This window comes from Callithrix jacchus, chromosome 2 (assembly GCF_049354715.1).
Source record: "Callithrix jacchus isolate 240 chromosome 2, calJac240_pri, whole genome shotgun sequence".
Lineage (NCBI taxonomy): Eukaryota > Metazoa > Chordata > Mammalia > Primates > Cebidae > Callithrix > Callithrix jacchus.
In genome coordinates, this window is record NC_133503.1 from 73,030,270 (window position 1) to 73,052,739 (window position 22,470).

A 22,470-nucleotide genomic window follows, 5' to 3' on the forward strand; every position below is an offset into this window, starting at 1 on the left:
GCTAAGCTCCCCACCCTTCCCACTGTTAAAATGGATAGGAGCAGGGTTAGACCCAGCCTGCAGACTCTGGGCTTCCCCCAGGAGAGGTGGCCCTGGCAGTACAAACTGTAGGGGCCTGGGGAGTGGGGGAAGAGAAAAAGTGGCATGTTTCTTGTTTGCTCCCTCTGCCAGCCTTGCCCAAATCCCTGCAGCCACCCTAATCCAGTCTGTCTAATGGAGCCCAAACCGGCTCAAGCCTCGTATGAGAAGCCTGATAATCCCTGTGGCTAGGAGGTCACCACCTGTCTCCAGGATGCCCTTTGCTCTCTTGGCATCAGAGAGCCAAATCCTGGGCCTCAGATGGGGGGTGATGGTAAAGGCATCGTTTAGCCAAGCCCCCTCACCTTGGCCCCCACGATGAGATGGGGAAAGTTAGGTACAGAGAGCCTCACGCAGTTTATGCCACAGCTTGAGCCGCTGCCTCAGACCCAAAATCCAGGGAGGCTTTAGACGCAGCCAGAACAACCTATGGGGACTCCATCTTCCCATGCAAAAGCGGGCAGTGGGAGCTGCAGGGAGAGCCAGCCCCTTCCCTCCCCCCATCAAGGGCAGTGTGCGCTGGTGGTTTCATGCCATTCTGGGTGAGAATCCCGAGGCCCACACATGCCAGCTGCATGCTCTTGGGCAAGTCAACTCACTCCTCAAGAGCTGTTTCCCTACTGCAGGGTGTGGTAAGTTCGCTAATATTAAAGGCTGCTCACTTCTGGCCCCTTCCCGGCCCCTTTCTCTTCCTCCTTCTGCTTAGGCCCTCCCACCTCAGGCAGCCTCTGTTCCCTGCAGGGTTTTGCAAGGAGAAAGCTGGGGAGTACCTTAGGCAACTGCAGTCAAGAGCACTGGCAGACAAGACAGAGGGAGAGAGACAGATACAGGACAGAGGGAAAGAGAAAGGGGTTAGGGACACAGAGAGAGAACGTCAGGGAGAGACAGGAAGGGACAGAGAAATATTTCCAAGAAGAGGACAGAGGCAAGAAAGCCAGAGACAGAGACTGAGGAACAAAGAGACCTGGAGGCAGAAGACAGAGACAGAGAGATGGACAGAGACTCCGTGTCAGACACAGCCGCAGAGAGACAGCCAGAGTCTGAATCAGACACAGACAAAGACAGGAAAACAGGAGACAGACCCAGAGATTAGGAGAGGGAGGGGACCGAGATTCAGAGAGAGCCAGCACCGCCACCCCCACGCTCAGGAGGGGTCTCCACCCCAGGAGCAGCCTCTCATCCCTCCCCAGAATCCTTAAATCCTCTCTAGCTCAGGACCTCGGTGGCATCTGTCATAGACTTGTCCTGAACCGATAGCGGTTGGCGCAGGTGGCTGGCTGGGGAGGGAGCCAGGGTGTTCGCTGGGGATGGACCTCGAGGAAGAGGGGCCAGGCCGTCAGGAAGTGGGAGGCCTGGAGGGGTGGGGGCGGTGGTCGGACGGGACCCCAGGCGATAGGGTTCAGCGCTGGTGAGAGCGAGATGGACGCCTAGGCAGGCCAGCTGAGCTAACTCCCCAGAGCCAAAGTGGAAGGCGCGCCCGGAGCGCCTTCTCCCTCGGACCCCGGTGTCCCCCGGCGCCCGGAGCCCGCGCCCTCCTTCCCCCAGCCCTCAGAGCGTTCCCAGCTCCTCTGTCTCTCCGCAGCCAGCTGGACGAGACAATGGCGCGGCCCGGGAGCACCCGGGAGCCGCTGCTCATGGCGCTGCTGCCGCTGGCGTGGTTGGCGCAGGCGGGCCTGGCGCGCGCCGCGGGCTCCGTGCGCCTGGCGGGGGGCCTGACACTGGGCGGCCTGTTCCCGGTGCACGCGCGGGGCGCGGCTGGCCGGGCGTGCGGGCCGCTGAAGAAGGAGCAGGGCGTGCACCGACTGGAGGCCATGCTGTACGCGCTGGACCGCGTCAACGCCGACCCCGAGCTGCTGCCCGGCGTGCGCCTGGGCGCGCGGCTGCTGGACACCTGCTCGCGGGACACCTACGCGCTGGAGCAGGCGCTGAGCTTCGTGCAGGCGCTGATCCGTGGCCGCGGCGACGGCGATGAGGTGGGCGTGCGCTGCCCAGGAGGCGTCCCTCCGCTGCGCGCCGCGCCCCCTGAGCGCGTCGTGGCCGTCGTGGGCGCCTCGGCCAGCTCCGTCTCCATCATGGTCGCCAACGTTCTGCGCCTGTTTGCGGTGAGGGCCGCGTGGCCGAGCTCGGTTTCCAGTGTCTCTCTCCCTTCCTCGCCCTGGGGTGGCCCGAGTCTCCTTTCTTCACTTCTGGAAGAGTCTCCGTTTTAATCAGTCGAATTCACACAGCGTCAAAGAAATCCTGTTCGCTGGGCCCGACGCAGGACTGAATCGGATCCATCCAACCACTCCAGCCGCCCTGGTCTACCAGGTCCCGCAAGGGCGCCCCTTCCCCGGCGGGTGCCAGCTACGCCTAAGCTGGTTGGTTGGGGAGGGCGGCCTGGACTTCAGTCCCCATTTGCCGGCCTGCTCGGGTGTCCTTGTTCTGGACACACCCCCTGCAACCACACTAGGTGCTCCTGCCCCCTGGACCTGCGTAGGCTCGAGTGATGAACTTGAGTTTTATTTGGAATGGGGCCCTTCTTCCAGAGCAGCAACTGGGACGTGTCCTTGAGCTGCTGTTGGGGGTAGATAGACCCGAAAGGTCTGGTCCTTCTCTTTTTTGATCATTTAAATTCATTCTCAAAATGGCTGCCTTGAACCCTCCCTCAAGGGGCATCTGAGAGCGGGGCAGGGTGTTCCTTTCTGAGCACTGGTCTCCTGCACCTTGCCCTGCGCAGGTGCCCAGGCTGGCCCTGCCCTGTTCTCAAATGTAGGGAACTGTCCTGTGAGGGTCAGCGTGTTCCTTGCCGTTCTAGAGGCCAGAGGAATCGGGATTAGGGGGCTTTGGCATATGAGTTTGGGAGTTTTCGATTTGGTCATTAACTGCGGGTTATGGGACAGTTTTTCTGGGGTTCTGTGGGGGGAAGGGCCGTTTGTATGCAGCTGTCTATGAAGGAGGAAGGCCTAGCTTCCATCTGCAAGGGGAGGAACTTCTGTTCCCTGAGTTTCTCCGACTCTCCCAGGAGCAGCATCTGCCTTTGCTCCAGGCATGCTGGGCTGCTCCCCATCCGCTGAGCACATGGAAGCCCCCATCCCCGTTTCCTCGGGTGGGAAGTGTTAATGTGGCCAGACACACACCTCCATGCTGGCACCAGAGAGGCTGTGCTGCGGCCCAGGGATTTTTCAGCCGCTTGTATGTGTCCCCGGCCCTGCCTAGAGCTCTAGTTTCTGTCTCTGTCCTCTAGATCGAATGCAGAGATCCCAAACCCTAGGGCTTTCAATGGGCCCAGTTGGGGACTCAAGGGGGCAGGACCCTGTGAGCCCAGGGCTTGCTGCTGCCATCTCAGCCCAGACTGAGGTTGTGCTGCGGGGCTAGAAATGCAAACATTAAAACAATAAAAACGGTGTGCGAAGCACAGCCACAGGCAAGATGCTGCAATTCCTGTCTGAAAGAGACAATACGTTAATTTCCCAGCCGCACTGTGCTGGCAGGCATCTTCAGTTAACTTCCCTGAGGAAGGTTCTTCCCAAACTCAAGTGTCCAGGAATGCTAAGAGGACCACAGCATTGCTCACTAAGCTGTGGCCATAGGGCCTTTCTTGCCTCCTGTTCTCCGGGGTTTTTTTTTTCCTCTCTCTCTCTCTCTCTCACCTTCTTGTTTCTCTCCACTACCACCTTCCCTCCTCCTTTCTCTCTCCCTGGCCCTCCCTGCTTCCTTTTCATGCTGTCTCCACACTTTCTATCCTGCTTCAAACAACCCTGGGCCAGTCCCCTCTCTCCTTCCAAAAACTCTGTGTCTCTGGCCTTCATACCAGCTCTTGCTGTAGCCCCTCTTGCCCTGGAGCCCCGGAGCCCTCTCTTGTCTGCCTTCTCAGCCCTGTGCCTCCGCCTCCACACTCCCTGGTCAGTTCAGCCTCTGATCTCTAATGCATGCAAAGAAACCCAGTTTTCAACAAACCCCATCCTCGGCCAGACACAGCCTTAAATCAAACAACTGCCGCTGCTCCCCTGTCTACCCTAGTCCCTCCTCGAGCTGCTGGCCCCTGCAGACCACCCGGTGGTGTGAATCAGGAATATGCACTTTCCCCTGGGGCTGATTAGGACAGGCAGATGCAGCTGAATGGGCTGCAAGTCCTCTGCTGGGGGGGTTCTAGTTCAAGACACAGCTTGTACTACTGTACGTGGCCATCCTGCCCTCTCCCCTAGACCTGCATACCTCCCACATTCACAGCCTTCACAGAGTTCTCAGGCCCACTCACAAAACGCAGACCTTGCCCCACACCTTCTGGCCTTTCCAGGTGGCTGCTCCAGGTGGCCCCAGGTCCCCACCCCAAACCTTCCATGCCCCATCTGTGTCCCAGGTCCCTGCCCCATACCTTCTGTGCCCCGTCCATGTCCTGGGCCCCCCTTGCCCTCCCTCTATTGAGTTACTGACCTCCATCCACAGCCCAGCTGTCCTTCCTGCCCCCAGATACCCCAGATCAGCTATGCCTCCACAGCCCCGGAGCTCAGCGACTCCACGCGCTATGACTTCTTCTCCCGGGTGGTGCCACCTGACTCCTACCAGGCCCAGGCCATGGTGGACATCGTGAGGGCACTGGGATGGAACTATGTGTCCACGCTGGCCTCTGAGGGGAACTATGGCGAAAGCGGGGTTGAGGCCTTTGTTCAGATCTCCCGAGAGGCTGGTGAGCTGGGGACTCCGAGGCACCAAGGGGTCTACAGAGGATGGGCCCAGGGCCCTTGGGTGGGACAGAAGCAGGGAGATGAGGGGCCTGGGTCCATGGTGGGCTCCAGGGCCGAGGTTGCCTGGCTGGTGCTCCATGTGGGCAGGGCACTCTCCTTTGGAGGAATCAGCCCTGTCTCAAGCCTGGTGGACGGTGCAGGCTAGATTTCACCCCTGCAGACCCCTCAGCCAGGCTACACAGCCCTATGCAGTGGTGGCCAGGTGGGTATGTGGGTGGGTGGGACAGAAGCTGACTTTGGCACCCCCAACACCCAGGGGGGGTCTGTATTGCCCAGTCCATCAAGATTCCCAGGGAACCAAAGCCAGGAGAGTTCAACAAGTTGATCAGGAGACTCATGGAGACGCCTAACGCCCGGGGCATCATCATCTTTGCCAACGAGGATGACATCAGGTGGGACAGCGGGCTTCTTGGGGCTCTCCCTGAGGGTCCTGCCCCTGCTCTTGACATCACTGCCTTATGCACACCCTCCCTGCCTCCCTTTGCTCTCCTCACCCTGGACCTTCCTTGCTGCTGGGTGTGAGTCTGGCGCCCCCAGCGGCGAAGCAGCCTTGTCTGGGGAGATGCCATAAATCCAGACCTAGTAGCATACAGAACTGGTGTCTATGTTTACAGCTCCCGGGGTGTGGGGAGAGACCTGAAGGCGGATCTGAGTGCAGAAAAGGAGCTGTTAGGGAAGGAGCCCAGGGTCCATATAGAGGCTATGGACCTCGGCCCGAAACCCACTGGCCCGAGCTCATATCCAGCCTGAGAGGTTGGGTGTGACGTTGGCGGAGGTGTGTGGGGCAGGGGTGCCTTCTAACTGGATTTTCCCCCAAGAAGTCCCCCCCATACAGTGGGTTACAGTGGGCAGAGCAAGTGGGCAGGCCTGGGGTCAGAGGAAAGCCCAGGGAAAGTGCGCTAAATGCCTCAAGCCCCATGTTTCCTGAGAAACAATGATCTGGTGAGTGTTTGTGGAGCAGGGGAGATGGATAGAGTGGGAAGGAACCAGAGCCAAGCTGGAAGAAGTTCCCAGACCCTCCCTCACCATAGCCCTGTTCCTACCAGGCGGGTCCTGGAGGCAGCTCGCCAGGCCAACCTGACCGGCCACTTCCTGTGGGTCGGCTCAGACAGCTGGGGAGCCAAGACCTCGCCTATCCTGAGCCTGGAGGATGTGGCCATTGGGGCCATCACCATCCTCCCCAAAAGGGCTTCCATTGATGGTGAGTCCAGGGGCACTGAGTTCCCCAGCCCACATGTCTCCCCAGCACCCCCTCTTGGGGATGCTCTTTTCCGCATCGTGTAATTGGTGTGATAATCCAGGTCCCTTCTCAGATCCCCAGAACCCATGATTCTGATAATCTGTGGATGCATCCCTCCAAGCAGTGCTTAAATGGGATGGCATGAGGAAAAGCACGCCCCACTCACTGGACAGGGGAGGAATTGTTGGTTTTTTGGTTTTGATTTTAAATTTAGTGCCTGTATTTCTAGTTCTGCCAAATACATTCTAATGTGAGGGTGAGGGTGGGAGGGAGAGAAACCAACGATATGGAATATACCATCCTGTTGATCAAAGTGATGCAGCCCTTGCACCCCCAGTCCCACCTGTGGATCTGGATGAATCCAGCAGGGACAGATGGTTCACTTTACAATAAAGTGGGAAAATTTGCTGATTTTCCCCAAGACTGGACTGAGGACGCCTTGATGACACACGCCAGGGCTATTTTATGAAACACAGACCCTGAAAACGGGGAGCCCTCGGTGCTAGGGCTTCCCAGCCTTAGGGGGATATATACCATCACACCTTTTATTTCAACTGTGATTCATTTGGGTGCCAGTGACAGCCTGGACTGAGGGTAGTTTTGGTGATAAAGGCATCTCATCACAAAACAAGAGGTCTACGAGTTGACAACTTTAGGTGTGGGGCAGCGAGTGAGTGACACTCTCAAAGCCCTGGGCTCTGTCCACTCTTTTGTTTCACCATTTCCTGTGGTTGCCTTGCATCTTCCTGCTTGTGGTCTCATAGTTACAAGATGGCTGCTGAGGCACCACCCATTACATCTTCACAGCGGTATCCTAACAGAAAAGAAGGAGCAGGGATAAAAAGTCTTTCAATTGTTGAGGCTCTGAGTTTGCATTAGCATGTAAATTCTACCCTGGAACCCCCAGTTGGCTCTGAGTTCACAATCAGAACTTGGTCACCTGGCTTCTCCTAGCTGCAAAGTGAGCATGTGGCAGAAAGACACAGGAGTAACACAGCTGGCTTGGGTCATCACCACCCTCCCTCTCCTTCCCTTTCTGTAGGTTTTGACCAGTACTTCATGACTCGATCCCTGGAGAACAACCGCAGGAACATCTGGTTCGCTGAGTTCTGGGAAGAGAATTTTAACTGCAAACTGACCAGCTCAGGTACCCAGTCAGATGATTCCACCCGCAAATGCACAGGTGAGAGCTGCCCAGGGTGGCAAGGGTGGGGAGAGGGAAGGTGGGAGGCTGGGTTGGGTGCATGGGGGCCGGGCACACTTTCTCTGGGCATCCCTAGGACAGGCGAGGAACGCATCGGCCGGGATTCCACCTACGAGCAGGAGGGCAAGGTGCAGTTTGTGATCGATGCGGTGTATGCCATTGCCCACGCCCTCCACAGCATGCACCAGGCACTCTGCCCTGGACACACAGGCCTGTGCCCAGCCATGGAACCCACGGACGGGCGGATGCTGCTGCAGTATATCCGAGCTGTTCGCTTCAATGGTGAGTGGGTGCCTGCACACCTGCAGCAGTGAAGGGCAGCAGGCAGGATGGCTTTGTCTGTGAAGCCTGGGATGACCTCAGGGTGGAAGTGCTGGGAGAGGCTGCGTGGTCGAGTTGGGGCACCTGGGGCTGAGTGCCAGAGACTTGAGACAAGTTCCAGTCCCCACTTTTTAACACTACTCCCTCCCGTGCTTCAGCATTCCCTGTGCTGGTTTGCACATTCAGATGCTGGGGGGCTTCTCTGTGATCCCTTCTGCCTGCAGCTCTCAGTGGACCACACAGCACTCCCCTCCACTGCGCAGAGCTTGAGGGCATATGGACTCTGGGGGCGCACGTGGGGCAAAGTTAAGACTGCATGGGGGGTCTACCCAGGGACATGCTGCCCACTCTGAGTCACACACTAGGTACAGGTGTGGGTCTGATGTGTCCCTTGGCATCAGCCTTGGTGTGTGGTCAGGGCTCAAAATTGTGTCTTCTGAGAAGAACCCAGTGGACTCAAGCTGTGTCCACAATTTGTGGGGAGATGACTTTCTGTTCAATTACTATCCTTTACACAATTCAAAACTCCACTCTTCCGCTAAACACTCACTCGCCACCTTCTCTCCGCCATGCTCTCTGCTAATCAATTCAACTTACTATTACTCCAGAGCAGTTCTGTAGGCTGGTGGAACAAGCTTGTAAGAAAAATAGAGCTCATTGTTCCAGTCATTCCAATTTCATACTATCCCTCAGACCTCTCTCCATGTCTGAACTCATCCCCTAGCCTGGACAGTGAAACTTTTTTCATTTTTAATTGTGATAAAATACACATAATATAAAATGTATTACCTTAACCATTTTAAGTGTAGAATTCAGTAGTGTTAAATACATTCAGGCCCCGCGCGCAGTGGCTCACGCCTGTAATTTCAGCACTTTGGGAGGCTAAGGTGGGCGGATCACTGGAGGTCAGGAGTTCGAGACCAGCCTGGCCAACATGGTGAAACCTTGTCTCTACTAAAAATACAAAAAGTTTTAAATAGTGTAAAGGATTATAAAAAATTAGCTGGGCATGGTGGTGGGCGCCTGTAATCCCAGCCACTCAGGAGGCTGAGACAAGAGAATTGCTTGAATCTGGGAGGCAGAGGTTGTGGTGAGCCAGGATCACACCACTGCACTCCAGCCTGGATGACAGAATGAGAGTCTGTCTCAAAAAAAAAAAAAAAAAAAAAAAAAAAAATCCAAGTGTTGTGCAGCCATCACCACCATCCATCCCCAGAACTCTTCATCTATGAAACCAACACTCTGTACACATTAAACAACTCCCCACATCCTCCTCCCACCAGCCCTGCAACCACCATTCCACTGCCCCTCTCTATGAATTCTCTACCCCCTGTACGTCCTGTGGTAGAATCAGACAGTGTTTGCCCATGTGTGACTGGCTTGTTTCACTGAGTATCATGTCCTCAGGGTCCATCTACTTCATAGCATGGGTCAGAACTCCCTTCCTTTTGGAGGCTGAATCACATCCCATTGTATGAATGGGCCCCATTATATTCATCCATTCCTGTCAGCGGACACTCGGGTTGCTCTCACTATGTGAATAATGCTGCTATGGACACGGCTGTACAAGTATTTCTTTGCCACCCTGCTTTCTAGTCTTTTGGGTATCTACCCGGGAGTGGAATTGCTGGGTCATGTGTTTAATTTTTTGAGGAGGCTGCTTTCTGCAGCGGCTGCAGCCTTTTGCCGTCCACCGTGCCCAAGGGTTCTGATTTCTCCGCACACTCACAACACTTGTTATTTTCTGGTTCCTGGATAGAAGCCATCCCAATGGGTGAAGGGAGATCTCCCTGTGGCTTGGATTTGCACCTCCCTTATGAGCAGTGGTGCTCGTTGAGCTCCTCCTTTCTCCTGCTGGTCCTTGGGGCCTCCCCGGGAGGCCAGCTCTGCTGGGCTGGAGGACCAACGAGGATGCCGGGCTCTCCTTCCAGGAAGCGCGGGCACCCCTGTGATGTTCAACGAGAACGGAGATGCACCTGGGCGGTATGACATCTTCCAGTACCAGGCAACCAATGGCAGTGCCAGCAGTGGCGGGTACCAGGCAGTGGGCCAGTGGGCAGAGACCCTCAGACTGGATGTGAGTGTGCAGACTGGGCCCCGGGTGGGCATGGGCCCAGGATTCTGGAGGCAGAGGCCACCAGCCCGTGTTTTGTGCATCCCAGGTGGAGGCCCTGCAGTGGTCTGGTGACCCCCACGAGGTGCCCTCGTCTCTGTGCAGCCTCCCCTGTGGGCCAGGGGAGCGGAAGAAGATGGTGAAGGGTGTTCCCTGCTGTTGGCATTGTGAGGCCTGTGATGGGTACCGCTTCCAGGTGGATGAGTTCACGTGTGAGGCCTGTCCTGGGGACATGAGGCCCACGCCCAACCACACGGGCTGCCGCCCCACACCTGTGGTGCGCCTGAGCTGGTCCTCGCCCTGGGCAGCTCCGCCACTCCTCCTGGCCGTGCTGGGCATTATAGCCACTACCACGGTGGTGGCCACCTTCGTGCGGCACAACAACACACCCATCGTCCGGGCCTCTGGCCGAGAGCTCAGCTACGTCCTTCTCACTGGCATCTTCCTCATCTATGCCATCACCTTCCTCATGGTGGCTGAGCCCGGGGCCACGGTCTGTGCCGCCCGCAGGCTCTTCCTGGGCCTGGGAACAACCCTCAGCTACTCTGCCCTGCTCACCAAGACCAACCGTATCTACCGCATCTTCGAGCAGGGCAAGCGCTCGGTCACACCCCCTCCCTTCATCAGCCCCACCTCTCAGCTGGTCATCACCTTCAGCCTCACCTCCTTGCAGGTGGGTCTGTGGGCTCCCAGGGGCCAGGGCAGGGAGAGGGACTGTCCTCAACTTTAAAAAGTAGAAAAGGCCAGGCACAGTGGCTCACTACCAGCACCTTGAGAGGTTGAGGTAGGTGGATCACCTGAGTTCAGGAGTTTGAGATCAGCCTGGGCAACATGGCATGACCCTGTCTCTATAAAAAATATGACAATTAGCCGGGCATGGTGGTGCATGCCTGTGGTACCAGCTACTCAGGAGGCTGAGATGGGAGGATTGCTTGAGCCCAAGAGTTCAAGGTTGCTGTGAGCCAAGATTGCACCACTGCACTCCAGCTTGGGCGTCAGAGGAGACCTTGTCTCAAAACAAAAAGAGAAATGTTGATTTTAGAGTCACTCTTTTCTATTTTGGCTCCTGTGTTTTGTTTTGTCGTTTTATTTTTAAAGGCCACAGGAAAGGGAGCCCCCTCACTCCTGTGATGACAGCAGCTCAGTTAGGGTGGCCATCTTCCCTGCTGGGTCCTTGAAGGAACATGGAGCGTGGACCTCAGGGATCTTTCTGTACCATAGTGAAGTTATTTTCATAAACTGAATGTGCTCTTCCACAATTTGGCTCACATATGGAAATAGGACAAAGAGCTACCTGACTGGTTTTCCTGTTTCCACAAGGGAGTCAGTGCTGCCCTGTTCACTGGGGCAGTGTGGATGAGAGGCGCAGGGTCCAACATTTTACTGTGGAGTGGAGCATTGAATTCCATCCAGTGGCTGGTGTTTCATGCTGTGCTGTGCATTAAAAAATGGAGCTCCTTTGGGGGATTTTCCTAAGACAGTAAAGTTATTACAGCCTTGGAGACCGCTCCTGGAGTCTGGGATGCCCTAGATGTTTTCTGTGGGAAGGATACAAGAGACAGATGGCTTGGGGAGGGTGACTTGGTGTGACATTGCAGGGCCAGCTGGGTTCTCAGGGCCAGGTGGAGGGTGGCCTCAGTGTCAACACCTGCTCATTTGGACATGGCACTCTCCACTCCCAGCAAGCCCCTTCTCTACTGGTTCCACACACGCCACGTGCCTCGGTTTATGCAGTTCTTCGGGACTAGCAGGTACTCCCATCTTCCTCCAGATAACAGAGCCTGAGTGTCCCCTGGTCAGGCCCGGGGTCTCCATGTGCTGCACATCATGAGAAGGTGCACTCTACTTCCAGCCTGAGGCGCTCCATGCTCCCCCACCCCCAGGTGGAGATGCTTAGACCAGATTTGGGACCCCCAGCTCTCCTCACCAGCCTGAGCCATTACCCAACCCACACTATACCCTCCTTTCCAGATAAACGGATCTTTTTTTTTTTGAGATGGAGTTTCGCTCTTATTACCCAGGCTGTAGTGCCATGGCACGATCTCGGCTCACCGCAACCTCCGCCTCCTGGGTTCAGGCAATTCTCCTGCCTCAGCCTCCTGAGTAGCTGGGATTACAGTCACGCGCCACCATGCCCAGCTAATTTTTTTTTCTTTTTGTATTTTTAGTAGAGATGGGGTTTCATCATGTTGACCAGGATGGCCTCAATCTCTTGACCTCGTGATCCACCCGCCTCAGCCTCCCAAAGTGCTGGGATTACAGGCTTGAGCCACCATGCCCGGCCAAACGGATCTTTAAACAAACACAAACTTGCAACTGGACTAGGTGTTTTTGCCATGACTACCTCATCATGATAGATGTGAAATGGCATCTCATTGTGGTTTTAATTTGCCTGCAGTTAATACTAGTGCACCCGGCCCCGGGGCTTTCCTCTCCTGTGCTTGGCCTGTTCCTGTCCTTTGCTCATTTTCTACTATTTTGCAGGAGTCCATTCCTGAGTGAGGCATGCTCTCTCACTCTCAGTCCCATGGGCTGCAGCGTCCGTGGGCAGGTTTTGTGTTACTGCTGTGCATCCCTGGACTTTTATTTTTGTTTCTTAAGAGGAACTTTTTTTTGGAAGTTAGTAGGAACTTCCAAACTTATTTTGGATGGTCCTTTCTTCAGGGGTCTGCTGCCTTTAGGAAAAGCACAAAAAGCTGCTTCTTCTGGGTGGGCAGATGATTGCAAAGCATCCCTTCTGGCAGGATCACATGGCCCCGCTCCAGGTGCATGGCCTGGCACTGGCATGCAGGCCGGATTCCAGCTCCACCCCCACCCCCAATCAGGTGCTCTTGTGCAGTGAACAACCTGCACAAACGTGTGGGGCAGGCCTTCCAGGGTCCCACCTTTATGTAGGTGGCTTCATTCCTGTTTCCCAGCTTCCCTTGGCTGGGGGTTGTGTTTCCTGTCCTGTAAGAGAATTGGAACTCCATCTCCTCCCTGTGGGAGCCTGCAAATGCCAACACTCCTCAGGCCACCTGGCAGCAGCTCCCACTCCTGCTGCTCCCCACTGAGTGCCCCTGTTTCTCTTGCCTGTGATGTGCCCTTATTTTGAAGCTCACTACATGTGAGGAGGCTAGAGAGACGATGTGAGTAGAGCCTCAGTTCCAGAGCTTCCGGCCGCAGCCATCTACCTTGAAAGGGTGAGGTCAATGGCATTGGTAATATTAAGGGCTAGAACACAGGAAGAGGACACCAAGCTGCCCCTTATGCAAACTGCACTGATGTTGCCAACACATATGGCCAACACAGCCCTTCTCTGCAGCTGCAAGGTCACAGGCCCTTGGCTGGGTGGACCCCTCTTGGGCTGCCCCTTCCTGGGCTGCCACCCCCTCTTCTGCACTGAGTGGTCCTGAGAGCAACCACGAAGAGGCAGAGCACCCCACTCCATAGGCCAGAGCCTCAAGGAGATCCCAGCCTGCCAGGGGCCTTGGTGGGAACTGGAATGGATTTGTCCCTGGAAAATGCTGTGTCTCTGATGTGATATTGGCTCCTGCAGGTGGTGGGGGTGATAGCGTGGCTGGGAGTCAGGCCCCCACACAGCGTGATTGACTATGAGGAGCAGCGGACAGTGGACCCGGAACAGGCCAGAGGGGTGCTCAAGTGCGACATGTCAGATCTGTCTCTGATTGGCTGCCTGGGCTACAGCCTCCTGCTCATGGTCACGTGCACAGTGTATGCCATCAAGGCCCGTGGTGTGCCTGAGACCTTCAATGAGGCCAAGCCCATTGGCTTCACCATGTATACCACCTGTATCATCTGGCTGGCATTTGTGCCCATCTTCTTTGGCACTGCCCAGTCAGCTGAAAAGGTAATGAGGTCCCCAGAAGATCTCACTGCCTCATGTTTCCTGCCTGTCCTGCGGTTGATTCATTCAGAAGCTTAAATGCTTGTTCAAGCTTTTGTTTATCCTGTATCCGGCTGCTTGCTCATCCATTCATTCCCTTCCTACTTGGTTCATTCATTCGCTTATCCACACTTCTAACCCTGCTTCTTAACTTCCACTCTTCTTTTTTATCATTTTCATTTCTTCGAGAAATGGTGCCTCACTCTGTCACTCAGTTAACTTTTTTTTTTTAATTCAAGTTCTTCATATGCTTTTTTTTTTGACACAGAGTCTTGCTCTGTTGCCTAGGCTGGAGTGCAGCGGTGTGATCTCGGCTCACTGCAACCTCGCTTCCCAGGTCAAGCAATTCTCCTGCTTTAGCCTCCTAAGTAGCTCGGACTACAGGCACACACCACCAAGCTGGGCAATTTTTGTATTTTTAGTAGAGACGGGGGTTTCACCATCTTGGTCAGGCTGGTCTCGAACTCCTGACCTCAGGTGACCCACTCACCTTGGCCTCCCAAGGTGCTGAGATTACAGGCGTAAGCCACTGTAATCTTCATATGCTTTATAGCTGCCTTCATATGCTTTATAGCTGCCAACCCATTAATGTGTTAGTCCATTGTGACATAATTTATTCATATACAGGGCAGAAGAATTTATATACCTGTCATCCATTTGTTTGCCCATCTGCTCCTGAATTCAATCTTCGCCCATTTATTCATTTGCATGTATTTGAAACGTGCTCATTTGCTGGCTCCCATTTCCCCAGGTGTCACTCTGTTAATAACCCCTCCTAGCCCCTCCCTCCTGCCTACATCAGAGCTGCATGGAGGCTGCCTCAGGCACCAGGGCCTCTGCTCATACTGTTGTCCTGGTCTAATGCTTATTTCCAGTTCCCAGACTGAAATAGACTCAGCTTCAGTCTGTGTGGTGAGGATGTGTGGGGTGGAGTAGGGAGAGCGCAGCTGAGTCCCACCTTGTCCCCTCCTCCGTGGCCTAGATCTACATCCAGACAACCACACTGACCGTGTCCTTGAGCCTGAGTGCATCGGTGTCCCTCGGCATGCTCTACGTCCCCAAGACCTACATCATCCTATTCCATCCGGAGCAGAACGTACAAAAGCGGAAGCGGAGCCTCAAGGCCGTGGTGGCAGCCCCACCCAAGGGCGAGGATGCAGAGGACCACAAGTAGCAGGGCAGTTGGGAATGAGACTGCTCACTGCCTCTCCTTTCTTCCTCTGGCTTCACGGTGGAATCTGTAAAGAGCCCATGCCTACAGTGAACAGTCAGAGGAAGAGAGTCTGCAAAGACTATGCCCAGCATGGGTGTGGCTAGCCTTGAGAAGGAACTGGACCCAGCTCTGCCCTGATTCCAGCACGTGAGCTTCATGCTTCCTCACCACAGACCAGACTCACTACCTATGGTAGGAAACAGCCACCGAGAAGGTTCTAACTCTAGAGAGGGACTAAATTTATTCTCTCGTTCGAGGTTTAAAGATGATGATGCAGCCTGGGGCTTTGCCTGGTTTGAGGGAGATGTCCTCCCCTCAGTCAAGCCCCATAACCAGGGCATTGGGAAGCGTGGAAGAATGTGTAGATCCCAGAATGAAACATGGGGTCAGGCTAGAGGAGGAGCTGTCTCAGTAAGAGACTTGTGGCTGTGCATCTGGATGAAGGGAGAGACCCTGGGTCTCTTTTTCATTGACAGGTCTGGGTAGGATTCCTCTGGCACGGAGGGAGAGACCCTGGGTGAGACCCCTGTGAGCATGGGAAGGGCCTGCAGTGAGTGAGGGAGAGAGGTGAGGAACTGGGGTGCACCCCCATGAGATTCCCCATGCTATGGGCTTTTCCCCTGCTCTGCCAGGATTGGGCAAGGTCAGTCTTAAGAGTACAGCTGTTTTCCTCCCTTGTATGTACTCCATTAAATCACCCCCAAGTCTTGGTCAGGCACAAGGGCTCTTGGGTTTTGTCCCATTTGTTGCCCTTTAATTATTTCTCCCATCATGAATTATATGTCCCAGTGAAAATGGAGTTCTGGATTGGAGGCTTATTCCACGTTTACACAGTTAAAATTGCAGTGTTCCTCTCTGGGATGAGAGCTCTAAAGCAGAGTAAGATTACATTTTGACATAAGCTTTACCCACCTATTTATAAGGCCTCACCTGTGGTCCAATGTGTTGAGACTTGTATCGAAGGGCTTCTGTATATTAACCATATTCTTAGGCTTTCTCACTTGTGTAAATCTTCTGACACATTTATTACAGCTTTGTCACATTTCTTATACTTTTTGCTCTTTAGAAATTTCCCCCTAATTTATCGCATTCATTGCTTGTGATGAAGAGTCCAGGTAACTGACTTTACTCAGTTACTTCCTGTTAAATAAATTTAACTTTTCCCAAAAGTTTGATTTGGGTCTGTGGTCGCTCCTTTACACATTTCATAAAACTTCTTTAAAAATGGAATAAAATGCACAATTCCAAGTGAATCTTCCCATCAGTTTATAGAATAAAACTGCTTCACAAATACTCTTTATTGATACCTTTGTTTCTCAATAAGAAAAATTCCAAACTGTAAATATTTTCCTGCAACATAAATATTCAGCATATAGCTTTGATGGGGGAACACTACTGTAGGATGGACAGCCAGAGTGGAATACTGATGGTTATTACAAGTAGCTTGGGGGGTTTCAAAAATGACATTCCACCCTGTGGAGAAAATGCTGAAGAAATGTAAGGGATAGGAACCAAGAAGGAATAAGGCTCTGAGAGGAAGAAACTGACCAATTGGATGGAATTCCAAAAGGCAGGCTAGAGTATAGAGAGGTAAATTAGCAAAAGGACTGGATTTGGCTGGGTGTGATGGCTCACACTTGTAATCCCAGAACTTTGGGAGGCTGAAGTGGGCGGATCACTTGATCGCTGGAGGCCAGGAGTTCAAGACCAGCCTGGTCAACATGGTAAAACACCATCTCTACTAAAAACACTAATTTAGCCAGGCATGGTGGCACATGCCTGTAATCTCAGCTACTCGGGAGGCTGAGGCACAAGAATCACTTAACCCAGGAGGCAGAGGTTGCAGTGAGCCAAGAGATTGCACCACTGCATTCCAGCCTGGGCAACAGAATGAAACTCTGTCTCCAAAATTAAAAAAAACAAAAGGACTGGATTTGATAATTTTTATCCTTATCACTTTATTTGTGGAGTCCTGTCTTACTCCATTCAGGCTGCTATAAAAGAATACTACAGACTGAGTGGCTTCTGAAAAACAGGCATTTCTCACAGTTCTGGAGGCTGGGAAGTCCAAGAGCAAGGCACCAGTGGATTTGGTATCTGGTGAGGGCTGCTTCCTTGTTCATAAACGGCACTTTCTTGCTGTATCCTCACATGGTGTGAAGTGTGAGGGCACCTGGGGTCTCTTTTATAAGGGCTCTAATCCCATGCCTGAGGGCTCTACCTTCATAACCCCCGAAAGGCCCTACACCTCCAAATACCATACATTGGAGGTTAGGATTTTACCATATGAATTTTGGAGCAATATAAATATTAAGCATATAGCAATTACTCTGTCAGAATACTAACTAGTCTTTCTGCTTCTTATATCTTTTCCCTCTTATTCATCCTACACACTAATATAAAAAGATCACCTTTCCATGGCACCGTGGTGCTATGACCCCATTGCTAGGGTCCCAGCCTTTTCTGGGTTGTGATTCATTCTCAAATCTACCTGTAGGCTCTCATAACAGAAATAGTAGAAGGGTACATTAGTCTAGGCGAACATGGCCCCAAGCACTGCTCACTGATACAATCTGCCAGATTAGGTATGATCATAGCTCTCTAATGTTGAATTTACTGTAGTATCAATGTCTGAGTTACTTTTCCCATTCTGTTCTGCAGACGGGTAAAACTTCCAGGGCACACAGACCTTGTCTTGCCCATGCCCTGTGTACTTCTTTAAGTCAGCTTTCACATCTTGACCTTGCACTGTGTCATGGTTAAGGCTTCTTGAGGTCAACTGCAGCTCTGCTAGATGAGTGACCTTGGGCAAGATACTCATTTCTCCCACAGTCGCTGAAAGCCAGAGTCTCCTTAAAGCACCCTGCGGAGGTGCCCAAATTGCTGGCCCCATACACCTACCATCAGTCCTCCCAGTCCTACCAATCACTGCCCACACAGGCCCCACTCATGAACTCAGCCCCACAGCTGGGCAGTCCCAGGACCCCATCTCACACCCAGGTAGCCCCTACTCCCTGGCCCCCACAGGCTGCCCATTCATTGTTAGTCCCACATGTAGCCTTGGGTGCTTACTCTGTGCTAAGCACCTGGAATACATCAGCAGACAAAACAGACAGGAATTGCATCCTTCAGGTGACTTGCATCTAATGGTGGAGACACACAATAAACAACATACAAAACTAATAAATAATATTGTATGTTGGAGGGTGGGTGACATTCTGTGGACAAAATAAAACAGCAAAGCAAGGTACAGAGAATAAGGAAGCTGGGGGTGATGGCTGCAATTCTGAATAGGGCAATCCAGTGCAGGCTTCATCTGAAGGAGGTGGGGAGCGAGCCACGGGGATGTGTGGGCAACAGGCTCCTGCAGGCAGAGTGGTGAGTGCCAGGCCCTAGGGCAGGGGCCTGCCTGGTGTTTCTGGGATCCAGCAAGGAGAGTGGCATGGAGGAGTAGGGTGAGGGAGGGAGGCAATGTGAGGAAGGCAGCAAAGCGGAGCAGTCAGGGCTCTCCAGAGGACAGAGTAAAAAGGATCAATATATTAGACATAGATAGAGATTAGATAGAGAGAGAGAGTTTTGCTCTGAAGGCCTTCAACTAATTGGAAAAGGCCCACCCAAATTATTGGGAGTAATCTCCTTTACCTAAAGTCAGCTGATTGTAGATGTCACCTGCATCTACAAAACACCTTCATAGCAACATCTAGATCAGTGCTTGATTGAGTAACTGGGTCCTATAGCCTGGCCAGGTGACATATAAAGCTAACCATCACCTGAGGCACTGGCGTATGTATATTGTGTGTGGCCCTGTAGGCCAAGGCCATTAAAATCATGGACTTTCTTTTACTCTGGGTAAGATGAGGAGACACTGGAGGGTTTTAGTAACAGTTAGAGGGTCTGACGAACTAAAAGGACCACTCTGACTACTGTGTTGAGAATGTTTTAGAAACATCTTTTGTCTTTTCAGAGTATATTACATGCAGAATAGTGTGTATTACATGTGGAATGGTGTGGTAGACACCTTTATTCATAGAAGCAACACTTTGCAATCATACACCCAAGCTGCACTCTTAGCAACATCTTTTATACATGTGTTTTTAAACAGGGTTTTACACGCAGAAACAGTGTAGTGGTCACCTTCACTCACTGGACTAATACTGCTCTCAAACATGCACTGCTAGCATTCTTAGAAACATCTTTTTTTTTTTGGAAACAGACTCTTTCTCTATACTCTAGGCTAGGGTGCAGTGGCACGATCTCAGCTCACTGCAGCCTCCGCCTCCTGATTTCAAGTGATTCTCCTGCCTCAGCCTGGGAGTAGCTGGGATTACAGGCACCCACCACCATGTCCAGCTAATTTTTGTACTTTTAGTAGAGACAGGGTTTCACCACGTTGGCCAGGCTGGTCTCAAACTCCTAACCTCAGGTGATCCCCTCGCCTCAGCCTCCCAAAGTATTGGGATTACAGGTGTGAGACACAGTGCCCGGCCAGAAACATCTTTTGATGTGTACTTATATTTTGGGAAAAGAACAAAAAGGAGAGAGAAAAGAGGTGAACAGAACTTTGGCAGCCAGAGTGACTGATTCCTGAGATCCATGGTGGTACAGCTTATTGGGTAAGCATTTGGGTTCTACCACAAAGCCTTCACATTTAAAACCCTTCTCTTAACTCTAATGTGATCTTGGTCAAGCTACTTAAGTCAAAGACTCCTTGTCTGTCAAGTAAGTATGATAATCACATCTAGCTGATAGGTTACCATCCACCCCTACAAACTTGAAGGTTTCTATATAAATTTCATGGCATAATGTAGAAAAAATGCAAGTTGCCTGGCTCATAATGAGTGCTTAGTGAACCTATCTCTTATGCAATAATGGATAAGCATAAAAACCATTAGAAAGACTAAGAGAAATTCATGACTAAAGAAAACCTAAAAGACAAGAAGGATCATGACCTGCTTCTCAAGGAATAACCATTGATGTGCCCTTTACCTATCTTATCTTCAACTCAGATGAATTCTGAACGGCTGCATAACTATGCTCCCAAGATCCATTTATCTCTAACTTCAGATATTCATGTTTTCCTGCCACAGGCTCTTGTAACAAACCTCTTTCCTAATGAACCTGTCTAGTTACGGCATTATCTTCACCTCGCCATCCCAGCCCAACCCCACTGCCTGCTTAAGAAGTTTAAAATATACCCCTGGTGACAACAGCCTCCAAGTTTCATCTTCTGCCTATGTACATTTCTCTTTATGAATCTGCTGAGTCAGACACCTCTGAGTTCCATCCTGGGTTTATACTCACCTACCTTGGGCCTGAGACTTACTTTCACTCAGACCCAATCTCCCCATCTGTATCAAGAACAGCAGAAGTCATATAACTAGATAAGATTTTTAAAAATCTTCAGTCGACCTCCATGTTTTCAAACAGTAAAGACACTAAAAACTAGATGATAAAAGATTTGCCTGTAGGTATATTACTGAGATGAATTAGCAATTGAACTTCAGGTGATTAAATATGTTTTACAACTTTGGAATTTCTTCTTCACTGCAAGGAAAATTAATTGAGAGAAAGAAAAGCAATTTGAAACTTTTCCATTTTCTAACACTCTGGTAAAATGTATATTATTACAAAAACTATCTGGAGCTTGGAAATTTGAAATACAAAACCCAAAACCAGGTAACAGTTTCCTCTGTTTCAAGTGCTACCAAGGCCCCCTGCATGAACTGATGGGCCTGTGTGGTCTTACAGCTTCAATTGATGGAAGGCTGGGAGGGCAAGTGGGGAAGGGGAAAGGGAGGGAGGGGAAGGGAAGGGAGGAGGATGGAGGGAAAGGGGGCAGGGAGGTGGGGAAGGAGGAAGGGAGGGGAGCGGGAAGGGGATGGGGGAAGGGGAGGGGGGAAGGAAGAAAGGACTTCAGCAGGTCTGTTGCCAGTCACCACTATCAGAAAGGCCTCTGGGTTTTATTCTCAAACTGCTGCCTCTCCAGGGAAAGAGGTCCTTGGGGTCAGCGCTCCACCTGCCCTACCCCCACATCTTCACCCAGGCTTCCGGTTTTCTCACCCCCATGAGGCTCAGCCTCAGGCCTGGCCCAGAAAGTGTGGATCTGAGAAGGGGGTGAGTCACCAAGGGCCACAGCCTCAGCCTCAGTGGTGTCAGGCCTGGAGTCGTCTGCAGTTTGCCTGCATGGGACCTTTCCACATCCTCCTTTCTTTGGAGAAAGACCCTGTGTTGTTCTTGTGGACCCCTCTCTCCCACTCTTCGCTCATGTGGTTTGGGTGAACCCCACCTCCTTAGGTTCCAGGTGAGCATGTGGCCCCAGCCCTCTCCACCCACCAACCCCAGGCAGCACAGATTTTTCCATTAGGTGGAGTAGACACAGTGCCTATGGCTCAGATTGCTTTTAGGGAAATGTTTTCAGTTCTCCTTAAATTGGAAGGGAAAAAAAATGATCTTTTAGGGTCAAATACCAATGCAGTTGTAAAACAGATTGTAAAATGTTACATAGTCATAAAATAGTTATGAAATATAGTGTATATATTTGAAATTTTTCCTGTATATTTTGTTTTAGCCAGGTGTGGTGGCTCACACCTGTAATCCCAGCACTTTGAGAGGCCAAGGTGGGCAGATCACTTGAGGTCTCAAGTTCAAGACCAGCCTGGCCAACATGGTGAAAGCCCATCTCTATTAAAAATACAAAAAATTAGCTGGGCATGGTGGTGCATGCCTGTAATCTCAACTACTGGGGAGGCTGAGGTAGGAGAATCACTTGAACTCAGAAGGCAGAATTTGTAGTGAGCCAAGATAGCACATACCATTGCACTCCAGACTGGGTGACAGAACAAGACTCTGTCAAAAAAAAGAAAGAAAAGAAAAGAAACAAACCTTTTGGTTGGGGACAGACAGAGCCTGCCCTTCCTGGGGCTGGCCAGTTCTTAAGAGACAGCAAAGACTGAGCTGGGCATGCTTTCAATATGCACTAACCACCCAGAGCCAGGCCTCCTCTCTCAGGCTCGCACACCCCAGGAGCACCACTCCACTGCCTTCATTATCCCCGAGTTGGAGACCAGGCACCTAGGTACACTCCCTCTCCTTATAGATTAGAGCCCACTGAAATTACTCAAACTAGTCAGTCTAAACTATTCACCCTGCCCTGACTTTCCCTCAGAAACCCAAAGAAAGGGTCTGGCTTCATGCATCCGCCCATACCCCCTGACTCCTGTCTTCCTCCTGACCACCCTGGTGCCTCGCCCACATGGCCCTGTGTGGCCTGCCCTGCCGCCTGTCTCCAGGAATAGTGAGTACACTTTCGTTTTCCTGAGCCTCTCCTCGGCCTCTTTTGGCAGCATCTCATTGACCACCTCATAATAGAATACAAAACAAGATGGAAGTAATGGTTTCATGCAATTTTGTGATGATTAAATGAATTAATATATGCAAAGTTCTTACAATAGCATCTGGTACTAGGCATGCCCTCAAATGTGAACTGTGAGCCCCAGTGATGGGGGTACAGTTTTTTATATTCCACAGTGTCAACACTCTGCTTTTGAGGACCACATAGGGTTTCAATGGTCATTGCCAGGGGCTTGGGCCAGGCTGGCTACAGAGAGAAAAACACTTGGAATGATTCTGGCCATATCTTAGCACCATCTAATTAGATAACCAGGTGACAAAAATGCAACTTATACATCTTA

The 22,470-nt window shown here is 52.0% G+C and overlaps 1 protein-coding gene across 3 annotated transcripts; it reads left to right on the top strand.

The window, feature by feature from the left end:
- The first annotated feature begins 1,472 nt into the window (after nucleotides 1-1,472).
- On the top strand, nucleotides 1,473-16,070 carry GRM6 (glutamate metabotropic receptor 6). 3 transcript variants are annotated; one of them, XM_002744475.5, is made up of 10 exons: nucleotides 1,473-2,180; nucleotides 4,528-4,744; nucleotides 5,059-5,194; nucleotides 5,849-6,003; nucleotides 7,085-7,225; nucleotides 7,328-7,528; nucleotides 9,499-9,644; nucleotides 9,730-10,353; nucleotides 13,219-13,530; nucleotides 14,549-16,070. In XM_002744475.5, exons 1-10 carry the CDS (start codon nucleotides 1,677-1,679, stop codon nucleotides 14,738-14,740), a joined length of 2,628 nt encoding a protein of 875 aa, XP_002744521.4. In that variant the 5' UTR covers nucleotides 1,473-1,676; the 3' UTR covers nucleotides 14,741-16,070. The 3 variants fall into 3 exon arrangements, with proteins under 3 accessions (XP_002744521.4, XP_035146690.3, XP_035146691.3); XM_035290799.3 differs by having other exon boundaries at nucleotides 2,142-2,385; XM_035290800.3 differs by lacking the exon at nucleotides 1,473-2,180 and having other exon boundaries at nucleotides 4,719-4,744; nucleotides 5,079-5,194.
- The last annotated feature ends 6,400 nt before the right edge of the window (nucleotides 16,071-22,470 follow it).